General features: G+C 41.2%; 1 protein-coding gene across 1 annotated transcript in view; it reads right to left on the reverse strand.

Annotated features, from left to right (window-relative positions):
* SCHIP1 (schwannomin interacting protein 1) overlaps positions 1–20,713 on the reverse strand; it is a 326,728-nt gene that overhangs the window by 220,435 nt on the left and 85,580 nt on the right. Inside the window, exon 4 of the mRNA XM_075268731.1 lies at positions 18,862–19,012. Coding sequence (XP_075124832.1) covers positions 18,862–19,012 — 151 coding nt within the window. The remainder of the gene's footprint in view (positions 1–18,861; positions 19,013–20,713) is intronic.

Genomic DNA, 20,713 nt, shown 5'->3' on the forward strand with positions numbered 1-20,713 from the left:
TGTTGACATGGTGGAAACCTCTTCCGCCGTGTGACATTTCTGCGTGTCTAGCCGCAATGGAATGCCAATACAGTGCATCAGCATCCCATCGCCGCATCCCGCTCCTGATTAGGCCTGAATGAATGGGCCTAAGCAGGAGGGTGTCTCGAGCCATGGACACCACGGCTGACTCAGCCTCGGAATCCGCAGGAGGATGGGGTATGTTGCTTCTTTTCCCCGCTAGCTGAAAAAATCGCTAGCGGGAAAAAAAAGCAAGGGACTCCCATAGAAGTGAATGGGAGGCCTTGTTGCAGGTGGATTTTGAGGAGGATTTTGCATCAAAATCCACCTGCAAAAAACTCTGTGTGAACATAGCTTAAGGAAGCATTGAGGTTACCCTATATCTAGGGTTGAGACGATCTTGACTTTTCAGGATCGATTTTAAAATCCGATTTCCGATCATTTTTCATTCGAACCCGATCTCGATCCCAATCCGATCCCAATGCAAGTCAATGGGATTTTTTTTATTAATCAGAGATCGGATTTTAAAAGCAAACCTATTCACTATACAGCATGGAATCTAACAATTGAACGCTTTAATTGTTAGAATCCACGTCCACGTCTCCCTGCCCCGTACCCGCCCACACTCTCCTAAGACACAAGCCCTGCCTTCCCAGCTCTTTAAACACTAACCTGGGAAGCGGGGCAGCAAGGCGAGAACAGCAGCGTGGAGCGGCAGCGAGGCGAAGAAGAACACCAGGACCGGAGTAGCCATCTCTGGAGTTAAGTAGCTACTAGAGATGTTACTTTAGTCTCCCATTAGAATGAATGGAGGCAGCCGGCGCGCAGGGGGTTAAGGCTGTGTTCTGGCTGCTTTCATTCATTCCTATGGAACCGCAGCGGAGCCTTCACACTGAGTATACACTATATACTCAGAGTGAAGGCTAAGCAAAGCATTGTGGGAAATACTACCGATCTCGATCCCACCTAAAAAGATTGTGTTCGGAAACACAAATTCAGCATTTTCCTGTAACGTTAGTTTGTGTAGGTAGTTGGTTTTGGATTGGTGAGGTTTTCTAATAAACTAAGTGCACACTACCATGTTTTCTGTCTTTGTCATACTGAGTGAAAATACATTTTAATAGTATATTTATTGGTAGTATACCCAGTATACTGCTTAACCCTTCAAGTAACTACATTATGACAGCATTTTTTTTGTAGAACCCTCATTCTTTAGCAGTTTATGTTACATGGTAATGTTATTTTTTGCCTGGAATGTTTTATAGCCTTAGATTTAGTGATGCTTTACACAATAATAGTCCGAGCACCAGATTTATTTGTTACTGCTGTGTGTACAAGCATATGAAGAGCACTGAGTGGAAATCCCATGGGAGACATAGAATAGCAGAGGAAGGAAATGTATTTGAAGATTCATATAGCCCATGGATCTTTGTGGCAGCAGTGCAGCAATAACCAAGCCAACACTGTCTGCTGTTTCACTATTCTCCAAAAATAAGTCACAGGCATCAGACTTTGCTATGAAAAAGTAGCTTTATTCTGCAAATATAATTAATTCATTTACTCATTTTCTGTAATGCATACATTGTTATACATTGTGAATGTACTGTGTAGGCTATATATAATTGTCCACAGCAAAAACAAATTTCTCCGGCAACTCTCCGATGATAAAATATAACTTTTAATCAGAAAACATCATAAAATGACAAAAAATTTGATGTCGATCACAAAATAAAGAAAAAAAAATGTAAACCCCCCTAAAAAAAACGCAGACGCGTTGCGGAACCATCGTTCCTTCCTCAGTGCACTGAGGAAGGAACGATGGTTCCGCAACGCGTCTGCGTTTTTTAGGGGGTTTACATTTTTGTTTTTTTGTTTTTTGTCATGGTCATGACTAAGAGGCTAATTCCTCGAAACGCGTCGGTTTCTGTTTAATCCATCCAACCTGTCTGCGTTTGTGCATGTTATATACATGGATTTTAAAGGGAGTACGGCTCCGAAATAAAATGTCATTTTTTTAACTGAGAGAAAGTCGAGGAGTGCTGGATATTCTTGTACATCGCCCATTTGTATCTCAGTTTGCATATGATAGAAAAATTTACAATTGGTTGTTATGGAAACCTTTAGTAAAGCTGTGTGTATGTGACTTTGTGTAACAATGTCATTCACAGCGCCCTACGCCCTAAGCCTTTAAAGCTGACCTGCAGCAGTGAAGAAAAATGCTTGGGTTGTTTTGGAAACATAGAGTAGGACTGTGTGTATGTGATCTTGTGTAACAGTGTCATCCACACTACCCTGCACCTTTTAAACTCACCTACAATACTGAAGACAAATGGCTTGGTTGTTATGGAAACCTGGAGTAAAGCTGTGTGCATGTGGAGACTAAGAGCCTACGAGCTTCTATAGGCTGATAAGGGACTTGTAACTGTGTGAATGGCAGTTCGAATATGAGTGAAAGACTTGCAGGCTTCTATTGGCTACTGCAGGTCATTTTTTGGGAATACTGTATCTCTAGGAATGGTACATCCTAAAGAGTTGACAACCAGTCTAAAACCTTTACGGACACCTGATGTACCTGTGTGTGAAATTTGGTGAAGATTGGTCCTGTTGTTTGGTCGTACATAAAGAACAGACAGACAGGCGGATTCTAATCAAAGAATTTCCAATTTAAAAAACTTTAAGAGACCACTGGTGTCATCTTAAGTCCTGGGTATATGATTATAGAAAAAATAAGGTGTGGGAAGGCATAATAGGAGCATTACAGGGAGTCAACCACATCGCGAGTTGCATTTAAAGTAATTGCACAGTATCAGAGAGCTCAGAATCCCACTTCCTTGTGTGCTGTAGCTTGAGACTGCCCACTTGACAGTAGAGAGCTTAATTAGCATAGGCTCTAAAGCTATCTGTACTTATTGCTTGTTCCCAGTGATAACTAGAAAAAATGTTCAAGTTCTTTGGAATCAGTGGAGTAACATCATAACTTTTAATTTTTCCATTCAATGAGCGATTTCAGGCTTACTTTTTGCATATTGTACTTCATCATGTCACTTTTAATATTTTGTGTAATATACTAGAGAAAAAAAAGAGTAGGGTGGAGTTAAGGAACAAATACAACTGCACTATTTTCTTACAAGTCTTGTTTTTATGGCATTCACCATGAAGCTAAAATGACAATTATTGGTATAATGATGACAATACCAAATTTATTGTTCTTTTTCCGCGTTTTAAATTTCTTATGAAACTCTGTAAATCATCTTTTTTTTGTGAGGCAAGATATTGTTTTTATTGAGATAATTTTGGGGAATGTGTGATTTTTTGCTCTTTTTTTACTCAATTGTTTGAGAGGTGAAGCAGCTTTATGATATTTTTCTCTCCACGATGTTCGCTGTATTTTTTAGTTTTATAGTCTTGGCATTTTGTGATACAGTGATGCTTAACGAAATTTTGATATTTGTATATTTACTTTTATATGTATTCTAGGGGAAGGGGGGTTGATTTTAATTTTCATATTTTTAAAAACTTTTTATATTCTTAAAAATTTTGTCATTTTTTTTAGCCCCTGTGATCATTACAGCCTATGGTAATATCTCTGATTAAATATTGAAGCCTGCTTCGACAGTTATGTTGTTACGGCAGGCCTGGGAGTATTCAGAGGGCTCCTGGCTGCCATAAAAACCAAATGACATCTGTGCTCTTCCCACATAGAGGGTACAAAGTTAAAGAAAAGTAAAGTAAGAGTAAAGTTAGGGAAACCCTCAGATGCAACCACAACACCTGAGGAGGTAAGTATCTGTGATCAGAAATGTTTCTGAACACAGGCATTGTCGTGTGGTCTCTGCTGTGTCTTATTTAAAGGGATTCTATCACTAGAATACCCTTTTTAAACTAAATGTACATAGGAATAGCCTTAAGAAAGGCTATTCTTCTCTTACTTTTAATGTTCTGATCCACGCCACCGTTCCTGGGAAATATCTTCTTTCCTCCTTCTCCCACCTCTTCTCTCGCACTCCTCTTCTCTTTTTCAAAAAGTGCTGACTGCGCATGTCCGTTGGCCATTTTTCCTGTGGCCAAATGAGAGAGGCCACAGGAAAAGGGCTCACTGTAGCGACTGCGCATGTTCATAAGCCATTTTCCTGTGGCCCCTCCCATTCGGCCACAGGAAAAATGGCCCGACGGACATGACCAGTCAGCGCTTTTTGAAGAAAAGAAGAGGAGCGTGAAAGAAGAGGCAGGTGGCAGAAAAAGTGCCAGAGGCCATCACTGCAGAGTTTTCAAGCACAGGAACACCCCCAGTGCTGCAAGAAAACTTATTAGCATAAGGAAGAAAAATGATATTTCTCAGAAATGGTGGCGCGGATCAGAATAATAAAGGTAAGAGAAGAACAGCCTTTCTTAAAGGGGTATTCCTATATACATAGTTTAAAAAAAAAAAAAATTGTAGATAATTAAAAGTTAAAGTTTTTAGCAAATATAAGTAATTAAACATTTTGCAGTGTTTTAAATATTTTCTCTAAATATCTTTTGGTCACAGTCTTGTCTTGATCGGTTGCCAGTGGATACGACCATGAATGCAGGAATTTTCTAAGATCAGAAAATCAGCCATGATTTCCTTATTGTGGCCGGGATATCTTCTGATACATGTAGTGTCCCTGCCTGATAACCCAGCTACAATAAGAAAATCATAGCTGGGTTCCTGACAAGTCCCAGACCATAGAAAGTTTCTACGTTAGTGGTCGTAACCATTGCCAACCGATCAAGATAAGACTGCCACCACTAAGAAAGTTAGAGAAAATCTTTAAAACTTTGTAGAATTTTAAATTACTTATATTTGCAAAAATGTTTAACTTTTAATTATCTACAAATGTAAATATGATTATATTCATGGGAATACCCCTTTAAGGCTTTTCCTACGTGTATTTGGCTTTTAAAGAGTATTCTAGTGATAGAATCCCTTTAAGGTCCTGAAATCCATCATACTATTACAGCAGATGTCTAAAAGGGGTTAAAGCACAGGTTCATGTCAGTGTCAGCTTTAGCACACAGCAGGATCTCTGAAGCTGAAACTACCCTGATAATGCCAGCCATGTGTTATCAGTGTAGTTTCCATGGCTAGAAATGCTGAAGAACTTGTGATGACACGCTCACCGGGACTCCACAGATTCTTCAGAGTCTGCAGGCTGAATTCTCTAATCTGGAGGCAGAATCATCAGATTGGTAGTGGAGGCAGGAGGCACTTCGATTGCCTCTCTCCATGGAGATATGCTCCTAACAATGACGGATGTGTGGAATTGGGGAAATGGGATGCACGTGGAAACGGGCAGACTAAATGGAAGGTTTTGGGGCAATACTGCTACCAGTGATGCTTTATTGTGGAGTTTGGCACTTTTGTGGAGGTATTTTGTTTGGCACTATTAGGGTTACTTGTGCTGAACTGAGGTGTTTGGCATGTTTTGCATTTTCCTGACCATGGAGACCACTGTAGTTGGAATATGATGCACACTTGATAAAGGGGCATTGTTAAGACCCCAAAACGCATTGTGTGTTTCTTTGGTGTTTTGTGTGGAATAAAAAGCTTGCTACCTAATTCCTCTGGATCTGCACAGTCCTTATCTATGGGTTAGAATTTCTATATTAAAGGGATTCTACCATTAAAACTTTTTTTTGGTGGTTAAGACGTCGGAATAGCCTTTAGTAAGACTATTCGTCTCTTACCTTTAGACGTGGTCTCCGCCATGCCGTTTCTCAGAAATACCGGTTTTTACCGGTATGCAAATGAGTTCTCTCGCAGTGACGGGGGAGGGCCCCAGCGCTCAAACAGCGATGAGGGCGTCCCCACTGCTGCTAGAGAAGTGCCTCCTACTTCGTCCGCCGCGTCATGTTCAATGTCTTCTTCTGGCACAGGCTCGTAACCTAGCAGAGCAGAGCACACTGCGCAGGCCACGGGAAAATGGCCGCTAACAATACTGTGCAAGCGGCCATTTTCCCGTGACCTGTGCGCCTGCACAGTCTGCTCTGCTAGAAATTACGAGCCTGCGCCGGAAAACATTGAAGATGATGCGGCGGACGAAGAAGGAGACGGCACTTGGAGACACTTCTCTGGCAGCGGTGGGGTCGCCCTCATTGCTGTTTGAACGCTGGGGCCCGCCCCCATCGCTGCGGGAGAACTCATTTGCATACCGGTAAAAAACGGTATTTCTAAGGAATGAGATGAATAGCCTATCTAAAGGCTATTCCGATGTCTTATCCACAAAAAAAGTTTTAATGGTAGAATCCCTTTAAGATTCTTTTTTGATAATTCTTTGATCAATGTACTGTATAACTTGGTAACAATTTTATTTTCTTATGCAGTGGACTGTGGTTTTCTCCTGTATTTCTACTTATATAAGATGCTTGTAGTGTAAAGAATCCCTTTATCATCTGCATTGATCACCCAAAAAAGACCTGCCATAGATCCTGGAAATGAAAATCTCTGTTTATTGCGTTCACAGCAAAATATGTTTCAAGCCCAAACTACGCTCTTCCTTAAAATTCATCCATAATCACGTTCATCCATAATCCTATTTACACTGAATGTTTTGCCTTAGAGATCTACTACATAGATATGGATAAGATACAGAAAGTTGTAAATTATAGCATTGCAACATGAAAGGAATTCTTTTCTTTTAGACTAGATTTTGAAAATATACAGGGAAATTCAAAATGGATATACAGTATATGTCTAGAAACCATCTCTACAAACATGACAGTCACTCATCACAAGTATATAATAAAGTCTGGACTTATTGAACATAAAGGCTTCTCACAGGCTCTTAAGTACTATTTTAAACAGATTTTTCACTAAGCCCATTTGTTAAGCATTGGAAAGGGCATAACCTGGAATAAAATTCAGGAGACAAAGAGGATAAAGATTCATTTCAACTTGTTTTATTGAGTATAACTTTCGGAAGATGAGGGACAGTGTCAGCCGAGGTCTTCAGCTTACTCATTAAATTGTCTTGTGGTAGCCTATTAGTGCAGTCATTTAAGTCACAGCGTGTAACTATCCATTACAGCAAAGGTTAGACGGTAACATGACATCTACTGTTGTGTCTTAATGATTCCAATGATAGAGTTAATCAATGGGAAAATGATTCACATTGTCTTAGGTCGCTTCTAGAATTATTACATTATTTACAAAAGCAGTTGGAAGACAAATTTGTTTCTGTCTTCCAAAATCTTCAGACACTATCAAAAGTTAAAGTATATCTCCAGTAATAAAAGGAAAATTTGACGCAGTGGTGGAATCTTTGTGAACAGTTACTGGATGAAATCTGTATCTCTCTAACTCATTTCTGCTCTGTACTTCTTACTTTAGTGTCGGAGGTAAACTTAGCTAGCGGACAGCGAGCTTATTAGTTCTAGTAGTTCTTACATGGCAATTTTCTATCACCTGGAAACTTGAATGATCCTATTCTTTCCTTCAGATCTCCCTGCGAATCAAACATGGGAAAAGTCTACTACTCTCTCCTAGTTTAAGTTACGCATTAGTAGGGGGCAACACGGTGGCTCAGTGGTTAGCACTACAGCCTTGCAGTGCTTGAGTCCTGGGTTCGAATCCCGCCAGGAACAACATCTGCAAGGAGTTTGTATGTTCTCCCTGTGTTTGCATGGATTTCCTCCCATTCTACAAAAACATACTTAGATGGAAAAAAAATGTACATTGTGATCACTATATGGGACTCACAATCTACATTTAAAAAAGAAAAAAAAAAGTTACGCATTGCTTGTATAGACTAAGATATGACACAGTCAGTGACTGAATTATTATGCGTCTATCAGGACTATTTCAAATTGCCCAAATCCTTCATTGTAATTTTAGAGTCATTATGGTTTCTATTGTATATTACTGTACCATCTGTGACATAATTTCAGGTCTTTTACATTCTGCTTTTCATTACATTGATGAATCTACCAGTGGGAAAACTCATCCATATATACAGTTCTGCTAAATGACCAGCGACGACTTGTACTTTACTAACCATGTGGCATTTGTGGTGGTGTAAAGTAGACAGGTCCTGCCAGCATATTAGCAAGGGCTGTTCTTTAGTGTAGTCTTATTCTCTAACCCTTCATAAACCCTTCATATCATATACAATTTCTACTAAAGTGCTTCTTGCTAGTTATGCAATTTATGTTTCATTTTGCAAGAAAAATCTTTAATGCTGATCTCATTCATTTCATATTCTTGTACATATCTGCATGAGAGAGTTACTCAGTCTGCTTGCTGAACAACTAGGGCACAAAATCCTGCACAAAATTTATCAAGTGAAACAAAGTAGCTGATATAGAACTATTTTGCTTAGTGACTGATTTCTGTATAGGATATAGCCAAATGCTGCAACATTTAAATCACATATCATTTTTTTATTACAGCACGTTCACACCATTTTGGAAATATAATCACTATATGGAACATTGGATTTTGTCTGGCTCTGCGCTGAAGAGAGCAGACACCCCAAAACAGCTGTCTTCAAAATGATATATGACTTGGCTACTATGTCTAGTCATGTTCCAAGGCATGTTAAAGAGTCAGACAGTTATTTAAAGGGGCTCTATCAGAAAAATTATGCTGTATGAGCCCCACATATGCGTGAATAGCCTTTAAAAAGGCTATTCAGGCACCGATTATCTTATTTTAAACCCCCCGCCCAGTTTAAAATAAAACTATAAAAACATATATGTAAATGATACCTTAGCATGCACTCTGGGTGGTCGTGCACGATCCAACGTCATCTTCGGTCCCGCCTTCCTCTTCTTTCTTCTTCTAGCGACGTCCTCCTGTACTGGCTCTTCTCCACCTTCATCTTCTTTTCTTCCATGAAGAAGTTGAGTGAAGAAGTTCGCGAGTGTACTGCGCATGCTCGTGTAGTTCTAAGGGATACTTAGAACTACAACAAAAATGGTCCCAGCGCGTGCGCAGTAGCGCTCCGGAGGGAGCACTACTGCGCATGCGTGGGATTTGAATAAAACCTGCCGGAAGAATAGAAGATGAAGGCGGAGAAGAGCCAGGACAGGAGGACGTCACTGGAAGAAAGAAAGAATGAAGAGGAAGGCGAGACCGAAGATCACGTCGGACAGTGCACGACCACCCAGTGTGCACGTTCAGGTATGATTTACATATATGTTTCTATAGTTTTATTTGAAAATGGGCGGGGGGTTTAAAATAGGATTAGCGGTCGGTGTCTGAATAGCCTTTTTAATGGCTATTCACGCATATGTGGGGCTCATACAGCATAATTTTGCTGATAGAGCCCCTTTAAAAGGGACCTAACTTTAAAAATTGCCACTAGTGAGATAATACCATTTCTTTGAGAGTCCATTGGTGAAACCGACAAACCCCACCTCCCCCCCGAGATGTATTTCATCATATTGTGAAACACCTTCTTATAAGAGTCGAGTTTGTTACAGCTGGAAGTGAGGCCAAACTTCAGAATAATGTCCATTATTTTAGAATGAGATGTCCAAGAAACTGATATAGGCTGATGGTCAAATATAAGATAAGACAATCCTTTAATAGTCCCACCATGTGGAAATTCAGAAGCATGGTAACACACAGGGGCGGATCCAGGGCCGGGCTTAGCGGGGCCCCGCGGCCCGGCCCTAACAAAATGGTCCCGGTCAGCCTCGGAGTCGGCATAGTCGGGCAAGTGCCGGGGCCCTCAGAGCCTCTGGGGGCCCCCCAGCACTTGCCTGTCACAATTTCAGCTCATCAGCGTCCGTCCGCCGATGAACTGGAATACATACGCGATGCAGGAGCTGTGAGATCAGCTCCTGCTTTAAAGCTCCGGCCCGGCTTGCGTGTGTAGGCGTGATGACGTCATCACATCACGCTTACACACGCAAGCCGGGCCAGAGCTAAGCAGTAGCTGATCTCACAGCTCCTGCATCGCGTATGTGACTGCACTGGAGTGAGAGAGGAGCGTCGGGGGAACGATGGAAGGTGAGTGATGGAAGGTGAGTGTAAGTGTTTGTTTTGTATTAAATATTAAGGTGGAACATAATGAAGGGGGCCCATGAAAGTGGGGGGCAAATGAAGGGGAGGGGGGGAACGGCATGACACTGGAGAACATGAAGGGGGGTGGGGAGAGAACGGCATGAAACTGGGGACAGAGATGGAGGGGGCCCAAAGAAACTGGGGGGCAAATGAAGGGGAGGGGGGAACAGCATGACACTGGGGCAGATGGAGGGGGGGAGAACAGCATGACACTGGGGCAGATGGAGGGTGGAGAACGGCATGACACTGGGGCAGATGAAGGGGGGGGGACGGCATGACACTGGGGCAGATGAGGGGGGGGGCGGCATGACACTGGGGCAGATGGAGGGGGGAGAACGGCATGACACTGGGGCAGATGGAGGGGGGGAGAACAGCATGACACTGGGGCAGATGGAGGGGGGGAGAACAGCATGACACTGGGGCAGATGGAGGGGGGGAGAACAGCATGACACTGGGGCAGATGGAGGGGGGAGAACAGCATGACATTGGGGCAGATGGAGGGGGGGGAGAACAGCATGACACTGGGGCAGATGGAGGGGGGGAGAACAGCATGACACTGGGGCAGATGGAGGGGGGAGAACAGCATGACATTGGGGCAGATGGAGGGGGGGAGAACAGCATGACACTGGGGCAGATGGAGGGGGGGAGAACAGCATGACACTGGGGCAGATGAAGGGGGGAGAACGGCATGACACTGGGGCAGATGGAGGGGGAGAACAGCATGACACTGGGGCAGATGAAGGGGGGAGAACGGCATGACACTGGGGCAGATGTAGGGGGAGAGAACAGCATGACACTGTGGCAAATGAAGGGGGGAGAACGGCATGACACTAAGGCAGATGAAGGGGAGAACGGCATGACACTGGGGCAGATGAAGGGGCGAGAACGGCATGACACTGGGGCAAATGAAGGGGAAGAGAACGGCATGACACTGGGGCAAATGAAGGGGGGGAGAACGGCATGACACTGAGGCAGATGAAGGGGGAGAATGGCATGATACTGGGGCAGATGAAGGGGGGATGGCATGACACTGGGGCAGATGAAGGGGGGGAGAATGGCATGACACTGGGGCAGATGAAGGGGGGGGAATGGCATGACATTGGGGCAGATGAAGGGGGGAGAACGGCATGACACTGGGTTAGAGACGGGGGGGACATGATACTGTGGGCAGATAAAGGGGGAGAATGGCATGAAACTGGGGACAGAGATAGAGGGGGGGACATGAAACTAGGGGTAGATGAAGGGTGTATATGAAAATGGGGAGAGATGGAGGGGGAACATATAATTTACGGGTGACTGTAGGAGGATTATACTGTGTGGAATCACATGAAAAATGAATGAGAATGGGCGGAGTCAACAGTCAATTGCCCAGGGCCCCGCAAACCCTGGATCCGCCACTGGTAATACAGTAATACAGTCCTATGAAAAAGTTTGGGCACCCCTATTAATCTTAATCATTTTTAGTTCTAAATATTTTGGTGTTTGCAACAGCCATTTCAGTTTGATATATCTAATAACTGATGGACACAGTAATATTTCAGGATTGAAATGAAGTTTATTGTACTAACAGAAAATGCGCAATATGCATTAAACCAAAATTTGACCGGTGCAAAAATATGGGCACCTCAACAGAAAAGTGACATTAATATTTAGTACATCCTCCTTTTGCAAAGATAACAGCCTCTAGTCGCTTCTTGTAGCTTTTAATCAGTTCCTGGATCCTGGATGAAGGTATTTTGGACCATTTCTTTCTACAAAACAATTCAAGTTCAGTTAAGTTTGATGGTCGCCGAACATGGACAGCCCGCTCTCAAATGATCTCAAAACAAAGATTGTTCAACATAGTTGTTCAGGGGAAGGATACAAAACGTTGTCTCAGAGATTTAACCTGTCAGTTTCCACTGTGAGGAACATAGTAAGGAAATGGAAGACCACAGGGACAGTTCTTGTTAAGCCCAGAAGTGGCAGGCCAAGAAAAATATCAGAAAGGCAGAGAAGAAGAATGGTGAGAACAGTCAAGGACAATCCACAGACCACCTCCAAAGAGCTGCAGCATCATCTTGCTGCAGATGGTGTCACTGTGCATCGGTCAACTATACAGCGCACTTTGCAGAAATAGAAGCTGTATGGGAGAGTGATGAGAAAGAAGCCGTTTCTGCACGTACGCCACAAATAGAGTTGCCTGAGGTATGAAAAAGCACATTTGGACAAGGCAGCTTCATTTTGGAAACAAAAATTGAGTTGTTTGGTTATAAAAAAAGGCGTTATGCATGGCGTCCAAAAAGAAACAGCATTCCAAGAAAAACACATGCTACCCACTGTAAAATTTGGTGGAGGTTCCATCATGCTTTGGGGCTGTGTGGCCAATGCCGGCATCGGGAATCTTGTTAAAGTTGAGAGTCGCATGGATTCCACTCAGTATCAGCAGATTCTTGAGAATAATGTTCAAGAATCAGTGACGAAGTTGAAGTTACGCCGGGGATGGATATTTCAGCAAGACAATGATCCAAAACACCGCTCCAAATCCTCAGGCATTCATGCAGAGGAACAATTACAATGTTCTGGAATGGCCATCCCAGTCCCCAGACCTGAATATCATTGAACATCTGTGGGATGATTTGAAGCGGGCTGTCCATGCTCAGCGACCATCTAACTTAACTGAACTTGAATTGTTTGTCCAAAATACCTTTATCCAGGATCCAGGAACTGATTAAAAGCTACAGGAAGCGACTAGAGGCTGTTATCTTTGCAAAAGGAGGATCTACTAAATATTAATGTCACTTTTCTGTTGAGGTGCCCATACTTTTGCACCGGTCAAATTTTGGTTTAATGCATATTGCACATTTTCTGTTAGTACAATAAACCTCATTTCAATCCTGAAATATTACTGTGTCCATCAGTTATTAGATATATCAAACTGAAATGGCTGTTGCAAATACCAAAATATTTAGAACTAAAAATGATTAAGATTAATAGGGGTGCCCAAACTTTTTCATAGGACTGTATATTACCATATAGAACACAAAAGCTCATAGCAGATAGAAAAGATACTAGGAGTCACAGCAACTAGGAAGAAAAACAAAGACTTCAGGATCATTTAGTTCTCTGTGCACAGTGATCTCCACTTAGCCTGATGTAGATTATACCACCTAACCGTGGTTGGGGGGAAGGACCTCTGATAGCGCTCCTTCTCAAACTTTGGGTGAAACAATCGATCACTGACAGTATCTATATACCCAGTATCTATATACTTTGACCATATATTTGTAAGAAATGTATAAAGTGTCCTGTGACATTCCCATGACAAACCTGCAGATTCCATGGTAGTTACAAGTAAAGGAATGTGTTGTTCTACTGCTAGGATTTTTCATGCAGAGACACCTAAGCTGGTTTTTTATTGATTTAGTTCTGGGCAGTGTCAAAGATTTAAAATTGTTTAATGCTGAGTAGTAGAAATTGAATGTGAATATCTGATTAACTCAATAAAAAAAAATAAAAAACACAATCTGTAATTCTGAATACCGGAATATTCATCATGTCATTCCATATTTATCTTACATATCTATCAATGTGTGGGTTCTTTCGAGCTGCTTGGTACTGAGAAGAGGTGGTTATAAATGGAGGCATGTAACTGAACTCCTGTAGACAGAAACAGATGTGCAGAAATAATACTTCCAACATCCTGACTATACACTAATAAAAGAAAACCAATCTATAAAAGTGTAGTAAATATGTTATGTATACCAGGCACTAGAAACAAGAAACGCAAAGTCTCAACTCCTGAGAAAGTGACCCATTTCTTGAATCAAGTTTTAAGGTTTAACATACTTTGACAATCTTTTCACTTCCTTCACTTTATTATCTTTGTGCATATTATTTATTCTTGATATATTCAAGTATATATTTTTTCACTTTTGCATATATTGGTATGTCATATATTTACCTGCTTATTAGGTTCCGATCTTGTGTATATATAGTGTGGTGATACTGCTCTTTAGTGGAGTAATATAAAGGTCTTTAAAGGGGCTCTATCAGCAAAATCATGCTGATAGAGCCCCACATATGCGTGAATAGCCTTTAAAAAGGCTATTCAGGCACCGCTAAAGTTATATTAAACTACCCCCCAGTTTTAAAATAATACCCTAAAAAAGAATGTGATCTACTTACCCATCATGCACGGTGGACGGGCATTCAGGGTCCGCCGTCTTCTTCATCCACGCCTCCTCCTCTTCCTGCGATGTCCTCGGGTCCCGTGTTCCTCCGGCGCTCGCGAACTGACATTGCTAAAAAAAAAAAATGGCCTGGGCGCATGCGCAGTAGCCATAGTAGAAGCAGCATGCTACTGCGCATGCGCCCAGGCCATTTTAGACCAGGCCATTTAGACTGGGCTGATCACCTGGAGGCGCTGCACAGAAAGGGCCACAGCAGACTCTACCTGCTCAGGAGGCTGAGGGTCTTCGGAGTCCAGGGGACACTTCTTAGGGCCTTCTTCAACTTTGTGGTTGCCTCAGCCATCTTTTTCGGAGTGGCCTACTGGGGGAGCAGTATATCAACCAAGGACAGAAATAGACTTGACAGGCTGATCAGGAGGGCCAGCTCTGTCCTGGGGAGCCCCCTGTACCCAGTACAGGTGGTGGGTGACAGAAGGATACTGTCTGTGGTGACCTCCATACGGGAGAACAAATCCCACTCCATGTATGGGACCCTGATGGGACTTGGCAGCACTGTAAGTGACCGTCTGCTTCACCCCAAGTGTGAGAAGGAGCGCTATCGCAAGTCCTTCCTTCCAACCGCGACCAGGCTGTATAATCTACATCAGACCAAGCGAAGATCACTCCGCACAGAGAACTAATGATTATGACGATGACCATGAGGTCTTCCTCTTTCTCTTCCGTTTTTCCTTAGCTGCTATGGACTCCTAGTATATCTTCTCTTCTCAGCTTATGTGTGTCTACATCTGTAATATATTAATCTGTATTATCCTGTACCTGTATTACTATGCTGCTGTAACATGCTGAAATTTCCCCAATGTGGGACTATTAAAGGATTATCTTATCTTATCTTATTTTCCTCTTTTATGTAACTCTATTTATTCTATTACTTATTTAGTAAACATGCATTTTATTACTATTCGTCTAGTGAGTTTTCTAAGTGGTTTTACTGTTTGTGACATTTGGGTATTTTTGCCTGTTTTCTAGTTGTATTCTAAGGTATACTTGTCAACTCCTTCAATTAGGAGGGCTCCTACAAAAAGGAGCTTCCTTGAGGAGTGGCTAAATCTCCTAGAGGTACATTTCAAGTGCCCTGGTATTCCAGTTTTTAAATGTTGACAAGTATGATTTAAGGACCAGCCTTAATATTGCCCAACTACACTGGGTATCTCATATTACAGAGCACATTATAGGAAATTAGAGTTAGGTTTTTCAATCAATGGGATGACAATAAGGTGAGTGGGAGTGGTCAGCTCTTTACAGCACATGCTTGTGGAAGTGTATCATGGCATGAACAAAGGATATTTCTGAGGACCTCAGAAGAAGAGTTATTGATGTTCATCAGGCTGGAAAGAAAAAAAAATCAACAAAATGATCTTTGAAGAGTTAGGTTTCAAAAGCATTATTGCCATCCCTAGGAGTGGTTGACTAAAAAGTTATTGCCAAGAGCAAGGAGTATAATACTCTGTGAGGTCACAAAGGTAAATGCTAAGTAACTAAAGGCTTTTCTCATATTACCAAATGTTGATGTTCATGAGGACACTGAACAATACTGGTGGACATGCAAGAAGGACTGCAAGAAGAAGGTCACTGCTCTTTGAAAAGAACACTTCAGGACATGATGCTAAACATCACCTGGACCAGGCATGGGCCAAGATGGCTTGAAGACATTGATGGAACAATGGATTCTGAATTACTCCAGAAAACTAAAGGAATATTTCAGGACATTTTTTAACTGAATCTCAAGAGAACATGCAGCAAGACAACAACCTTAAACACAGAAGTCATTCTACCAAAGTTAAAGTTCTGGAATGGCCAAGTGAAAGTCCTAACCTTAATCCAATAGAAATGTTGTAGAAGTGCTTTACCCAAGCAGTTCATGAGAGGAAACCTGGCAACATGAAGCTGTATACAGAGGAATGGGCTAAAATTGCTCCAAGCTGATGAGCAGGACTAAGCAACCAGAAATGTTTAGCTGTAGTTATTGCTATACCAGATACTAGAAAGGTTCACTTACTTTTCCACTCACAGATATGTAATATTGGATCATTTTCTTCTATAAATAATTGTCCAAGTCTAAAATTTTTGACTCATTTTCTTAACTGTTTTCTTTCTATCTACTTTTAACTTTTATGACTTGTGGGACAATCTGGTGTAGTTTTAGGCTAAAGGATTCACAAACGTTTAAGCACCACTGTAACCATATAACCGTTAATACAAGTTTTTCAAAGTACACCAGCTTTGTCAGATCTAAGAGATCTGTTTTTCTCGCAACACTATTCACAAAAAGTCTGCAGAGTTTTTCTCTTTTGTTCAATTATACCTATAGGGAAACTTGTAGATATAATTGACACATTACAATTTCCAAAAACGCAACGGTTTTGGAAATCGCAATGTTTCTGCGCACATATTTTTCTGCAATGTGTGGATGGGATTCTCTAGAATCCCATCCAATTTGCAGTGAATGTAAAGTGTTGCAGTTTTTGTTGCGCTGTTTACGCGACGTGGGGCTCCGGGCCTTAAAGAGCAATTTCTGCTTTAACAAATACACATGATCTCTAGATAAAAAGAAAACTCTGTACTGTTTTCCACTTGCAATATAAAATGAAGAAGGGCTTGCTAAAAGTAGAATGATCATAGTATGTTCTGCAGGGGTTGGCTGTAGTCTGTCAGTGAGGTTTACATTTCCTTGAGTGCCACCATAGAAGACAATTGAGCTTTACACAGTTTCCATTGATCTTAATGGGTTGTTCATGTAATACTTTGACATGCTAGATCCTCCCGAGATTTTTTAAGCTATTCTGGCTCGACTGGGTATTTATCGGGTACTTGAAAATGAAGGTGGTCATACACATTAAAATGCGGTCAGCCAAGTCAGCTGACCATCTATTGTCCGTAGAATTACCAGCCAATGTATGGTATATGTTGGGAAAGAGTATCTAGCACTAGATTATTCCCCTTTTCCCACTGGAAACATATGCACACTTATCTGACTTGCATGAGTATATAGATGAGGAATTCTGTCCGTCATATTTAATAGTAGCTGTCAATCATAGAGTAGCGGACGTCTCACGATAATGCAGCTTTGAACAATTCATATATTCATATATTTCTCAGAACTACCAACAACTACCTTTGGACATCTTTGACCTGTTACATACACGGTGATTGGAAAACTATAAGTAACTATTAGACCTAAAACATAAACATCATTTTTACTGCATAAAGGTGTGCTAAAAATTATTACTAAAACCATATATCTGTAATAAAGTTATATACTAGTATTTCAACAGGATACTATAGCAAGCTTCAAAATACCTAAAAGAGACCAACAAGGGACCTGGCAATATGGGAACATTAGTGGCAGATATCAATAATGCTGACATCACATCTGCGCTGCAGTCTCAGAAACCGTCGAGAGTCGGTGGAGAGAAAAGTCCTGCATAGATGACTTTTTTTTTTTATTGTAGATTGTGAGCCCCACATAGAGCTCACAATGTACATTTTTCCCTATCAGTATGTCTTTTTGGAATATGGGATGGAAATCCATGCAAACACGGGGAGAACATACAAACTCCTTGCAGATGGATTTTTGCCCTTGGTGGGATTTGAACACCAGGACTCCAGTGCTGCAAGGCTGCAGTGCTAACCACTGAGCCACCGTGTGGCCCCTCTGCATAGATGACTTTACTTGGTGTCATTTTCAGTTTGGAAACAGCGGACACTTGGCAGACCTATAACAATCAAAGGGGTCCGACGGTGCCCATGTGTAATCGCTGTTTCAGCGTTCTGACTATTCATTAGTCAGGTCTACCAGTGGACCAAATTACGGAGAAGACAACGCCAATGTGTAAAGTGTAGACCTAACATAAGAATACTGGGTGTTCTTACTATTTTATGACATGTTAGTGTTTTCCACATCATTTTAATAATAATGTGGTGTATTCACTAAGAACACCATATGTGTATTTTCAGCATATATAACTGTGTAGTTTTTGTACCAGATATCCAGATGATGTTCTCTGTTTTCTTAAAATCATATTTGTTACAGCATTTCTATAATTTATCATAGCTAGAAGTTGCTATATCCCTTATTCCTTAGCTATAATATATACTATATAATGCACATATTATATAAATCCTGCCTGATCTGATTGTCAATTAATATAATTGTAATTATACTGATGACTGATTGTAATCCCATTATGTGTTATACTTTTACTGTTAACCATAATGGACAGCCCAAAGCAAGCTCTCCCAAATTTCATTGTAGTAAAATATTATTCATAGCCACCAAGTGCAAATGGCATTGTTCAGCAGTGTGCATCAAGTTGGGGAATACTAAATGGTTATTTCAAGGCTAGTCCACATAGATATTTTTGATCATAGATTATTATTTTTAATGTTTATGGTCAGTGTTTATAAAACTTTATTTACTGATATCCAGACAAGCAATTCTCATCAACCATAGCACTGCATGTTGATACTTATGATGGGAGGCCCTCTGGTGGTAACTGTATAGTATAACATGACATACATAAGAAGTATAAAACAATTATACAAACAGGAGAAACCATAAGGTCCGCAATAACCATCTATAAAATGTTCATGTGTACTTACCGGAGTGCTGCCATCTGAGAAAGTATTCATGCTGATAGAGCTGCTCATTTTGTCTGAAGACATAGAAGATGGCGAAGGGCTGCGTTTTTCCATACAGTTTGTATTTAAGGAATCCTGACGTTGAAGATAGACTCTCCACGCCCGTTGTATGCTAAAGAGAATATATTTACATGAGTTAGTGATATAAATATGCCCTTGAATTAAAATCAGTTTCATACTATAATATACTCTATGAAGATGGATTCTATAACATCATGGCTTTGGGCAGAGAGGGCATGGCTAGCAACCTTTCTATGGGGTGGAGGTTATAAGATGGCACAGTGAAGACTTTCATCAGTCATGTTCAGTTTAGGCAAACAATGAAAGTGAGACCTGACAGACCAGTCTGTTGTCAGCTTGAAATACTACAGGGCACACAAGATCTATGTTCCTGTGTTTCTAAAGTTAGTAGTTTTCTAGCTCCTTTGTATTTTACCATTGTGTGCTACATTGGGGTGTACACAAAATAAAGATATTGATAACAGTAGTAAGGATAACACAAAGTTCACACTAGTTTCCGTTTCTCCGTCATTCAAGTCCATTATAATGAGTTCCATTGGGTGTCCGTTGGAAGAGAAAAGTCTTCTATGCAGGTCCGCTGATGTCTGCGGGCAGATGCTGTTTTAGTGTTCCAGCCTCAAATTGTTCGGTTCCTCTGGCCTACCCAAACGAGTGCTATCTGTCTTTATCTATGAACTGAACTCCGCCCTGGATTGGACTCTGTTATTTTTCTGCTACTGTTTGGCTACCCCAATGCTCTCCTGATTTTAACCTGGCTTGTATGTTATATTTTTGTCTGCTGTAGGTTATCTGGCCTGGTCCTTAAAGGGGTTGGCCACTTTCAGACCAATATTGAGAGACAAATGTTATTGTTTGTATAATAAAAAGTTGTACAATTTTCCAATATACTTTCTGTATCACAGTTTTCTAGATCTCTGCTTGCTGCCATTTATTCTGTTACTTGTAGTGGATAAACGTCAGACCATGTCACATGGTGTACGGTCCATGGTCATGTGATGAGCACACAGGTGCTGCTGGTTGTAGTCACAGAACAGTAATCAGACCTCTGCCTGGTAATCAGCTGTGCACCTGTGTGCTCATCACATGACCATGGACCGTAAATCACATGACCATGGTCAGACTTTTATCCACCAGAAGTAACAGAATGGATGACAACAAGCAGAGATCTTGAAAACTGTGAGGAATAGATACAGAACGTATATTGGAAAATTGGATATCTTTTTATTGTACAAACAATAACATTTGTTTCTCAATATTGGTCTGAAAGTGGACAACCCCTTTAATTCTCATGGTCACATGTGTTCCTGATCAGAAGAGTTCTACCTGCTTTGGGGAGGTGTCTGGTGAAAACCTTGCAGTGTTTTAGCCTCTGCTAACCAGACTGGCATTGGAGTTAGTAGCTTGTTTTACTTGCTGTCTATCACTTGCCAGCTGCCCGTGCATGTTTGGTAATGGCTTACTCAGCATTTCCATCGCTTGTGAATTGCTTAAGTGACCTTTCAATTATAAAAACAAAATGAAAATTGTATTTATTAGATATACATGACATATGCTACGTCTGTGGAATACAATTGTAACAATTGTACTGTTGGAGAGCCCTGGCATTTTGAGCATATGCAAAGGACATTCTGATGAAGAGTCAAGAAAACCTTAAACTCCACTGCTGCAGACACTAAACTTCACCACTGCTTTCAGTCTCTATTTGAATGTTGCTTTGGAGCCTCTAAAGATATTTCAGAATAGGTCTGTGATATGGTTAATGCCTTCTCAAGGCCAATAAGAATGAGTTAAT

The sequence above is a fragment of the Leptodactylus fuscus genome, chromosome 3, assembly GCF_031893055.1.
Source record: "Leptodactylus fuscus isolate aLepFus1 chromosome 3, aLepFus1.hap2, whole genome shotgun sequence".
In the NCBI taxonomy this organism is placed as follows: Eukaryota; Metazoa; Chordata; class Amphibia; order Anura; family Leptodactylidae; genus Leptodactylus; species Leptodactylus fuscus.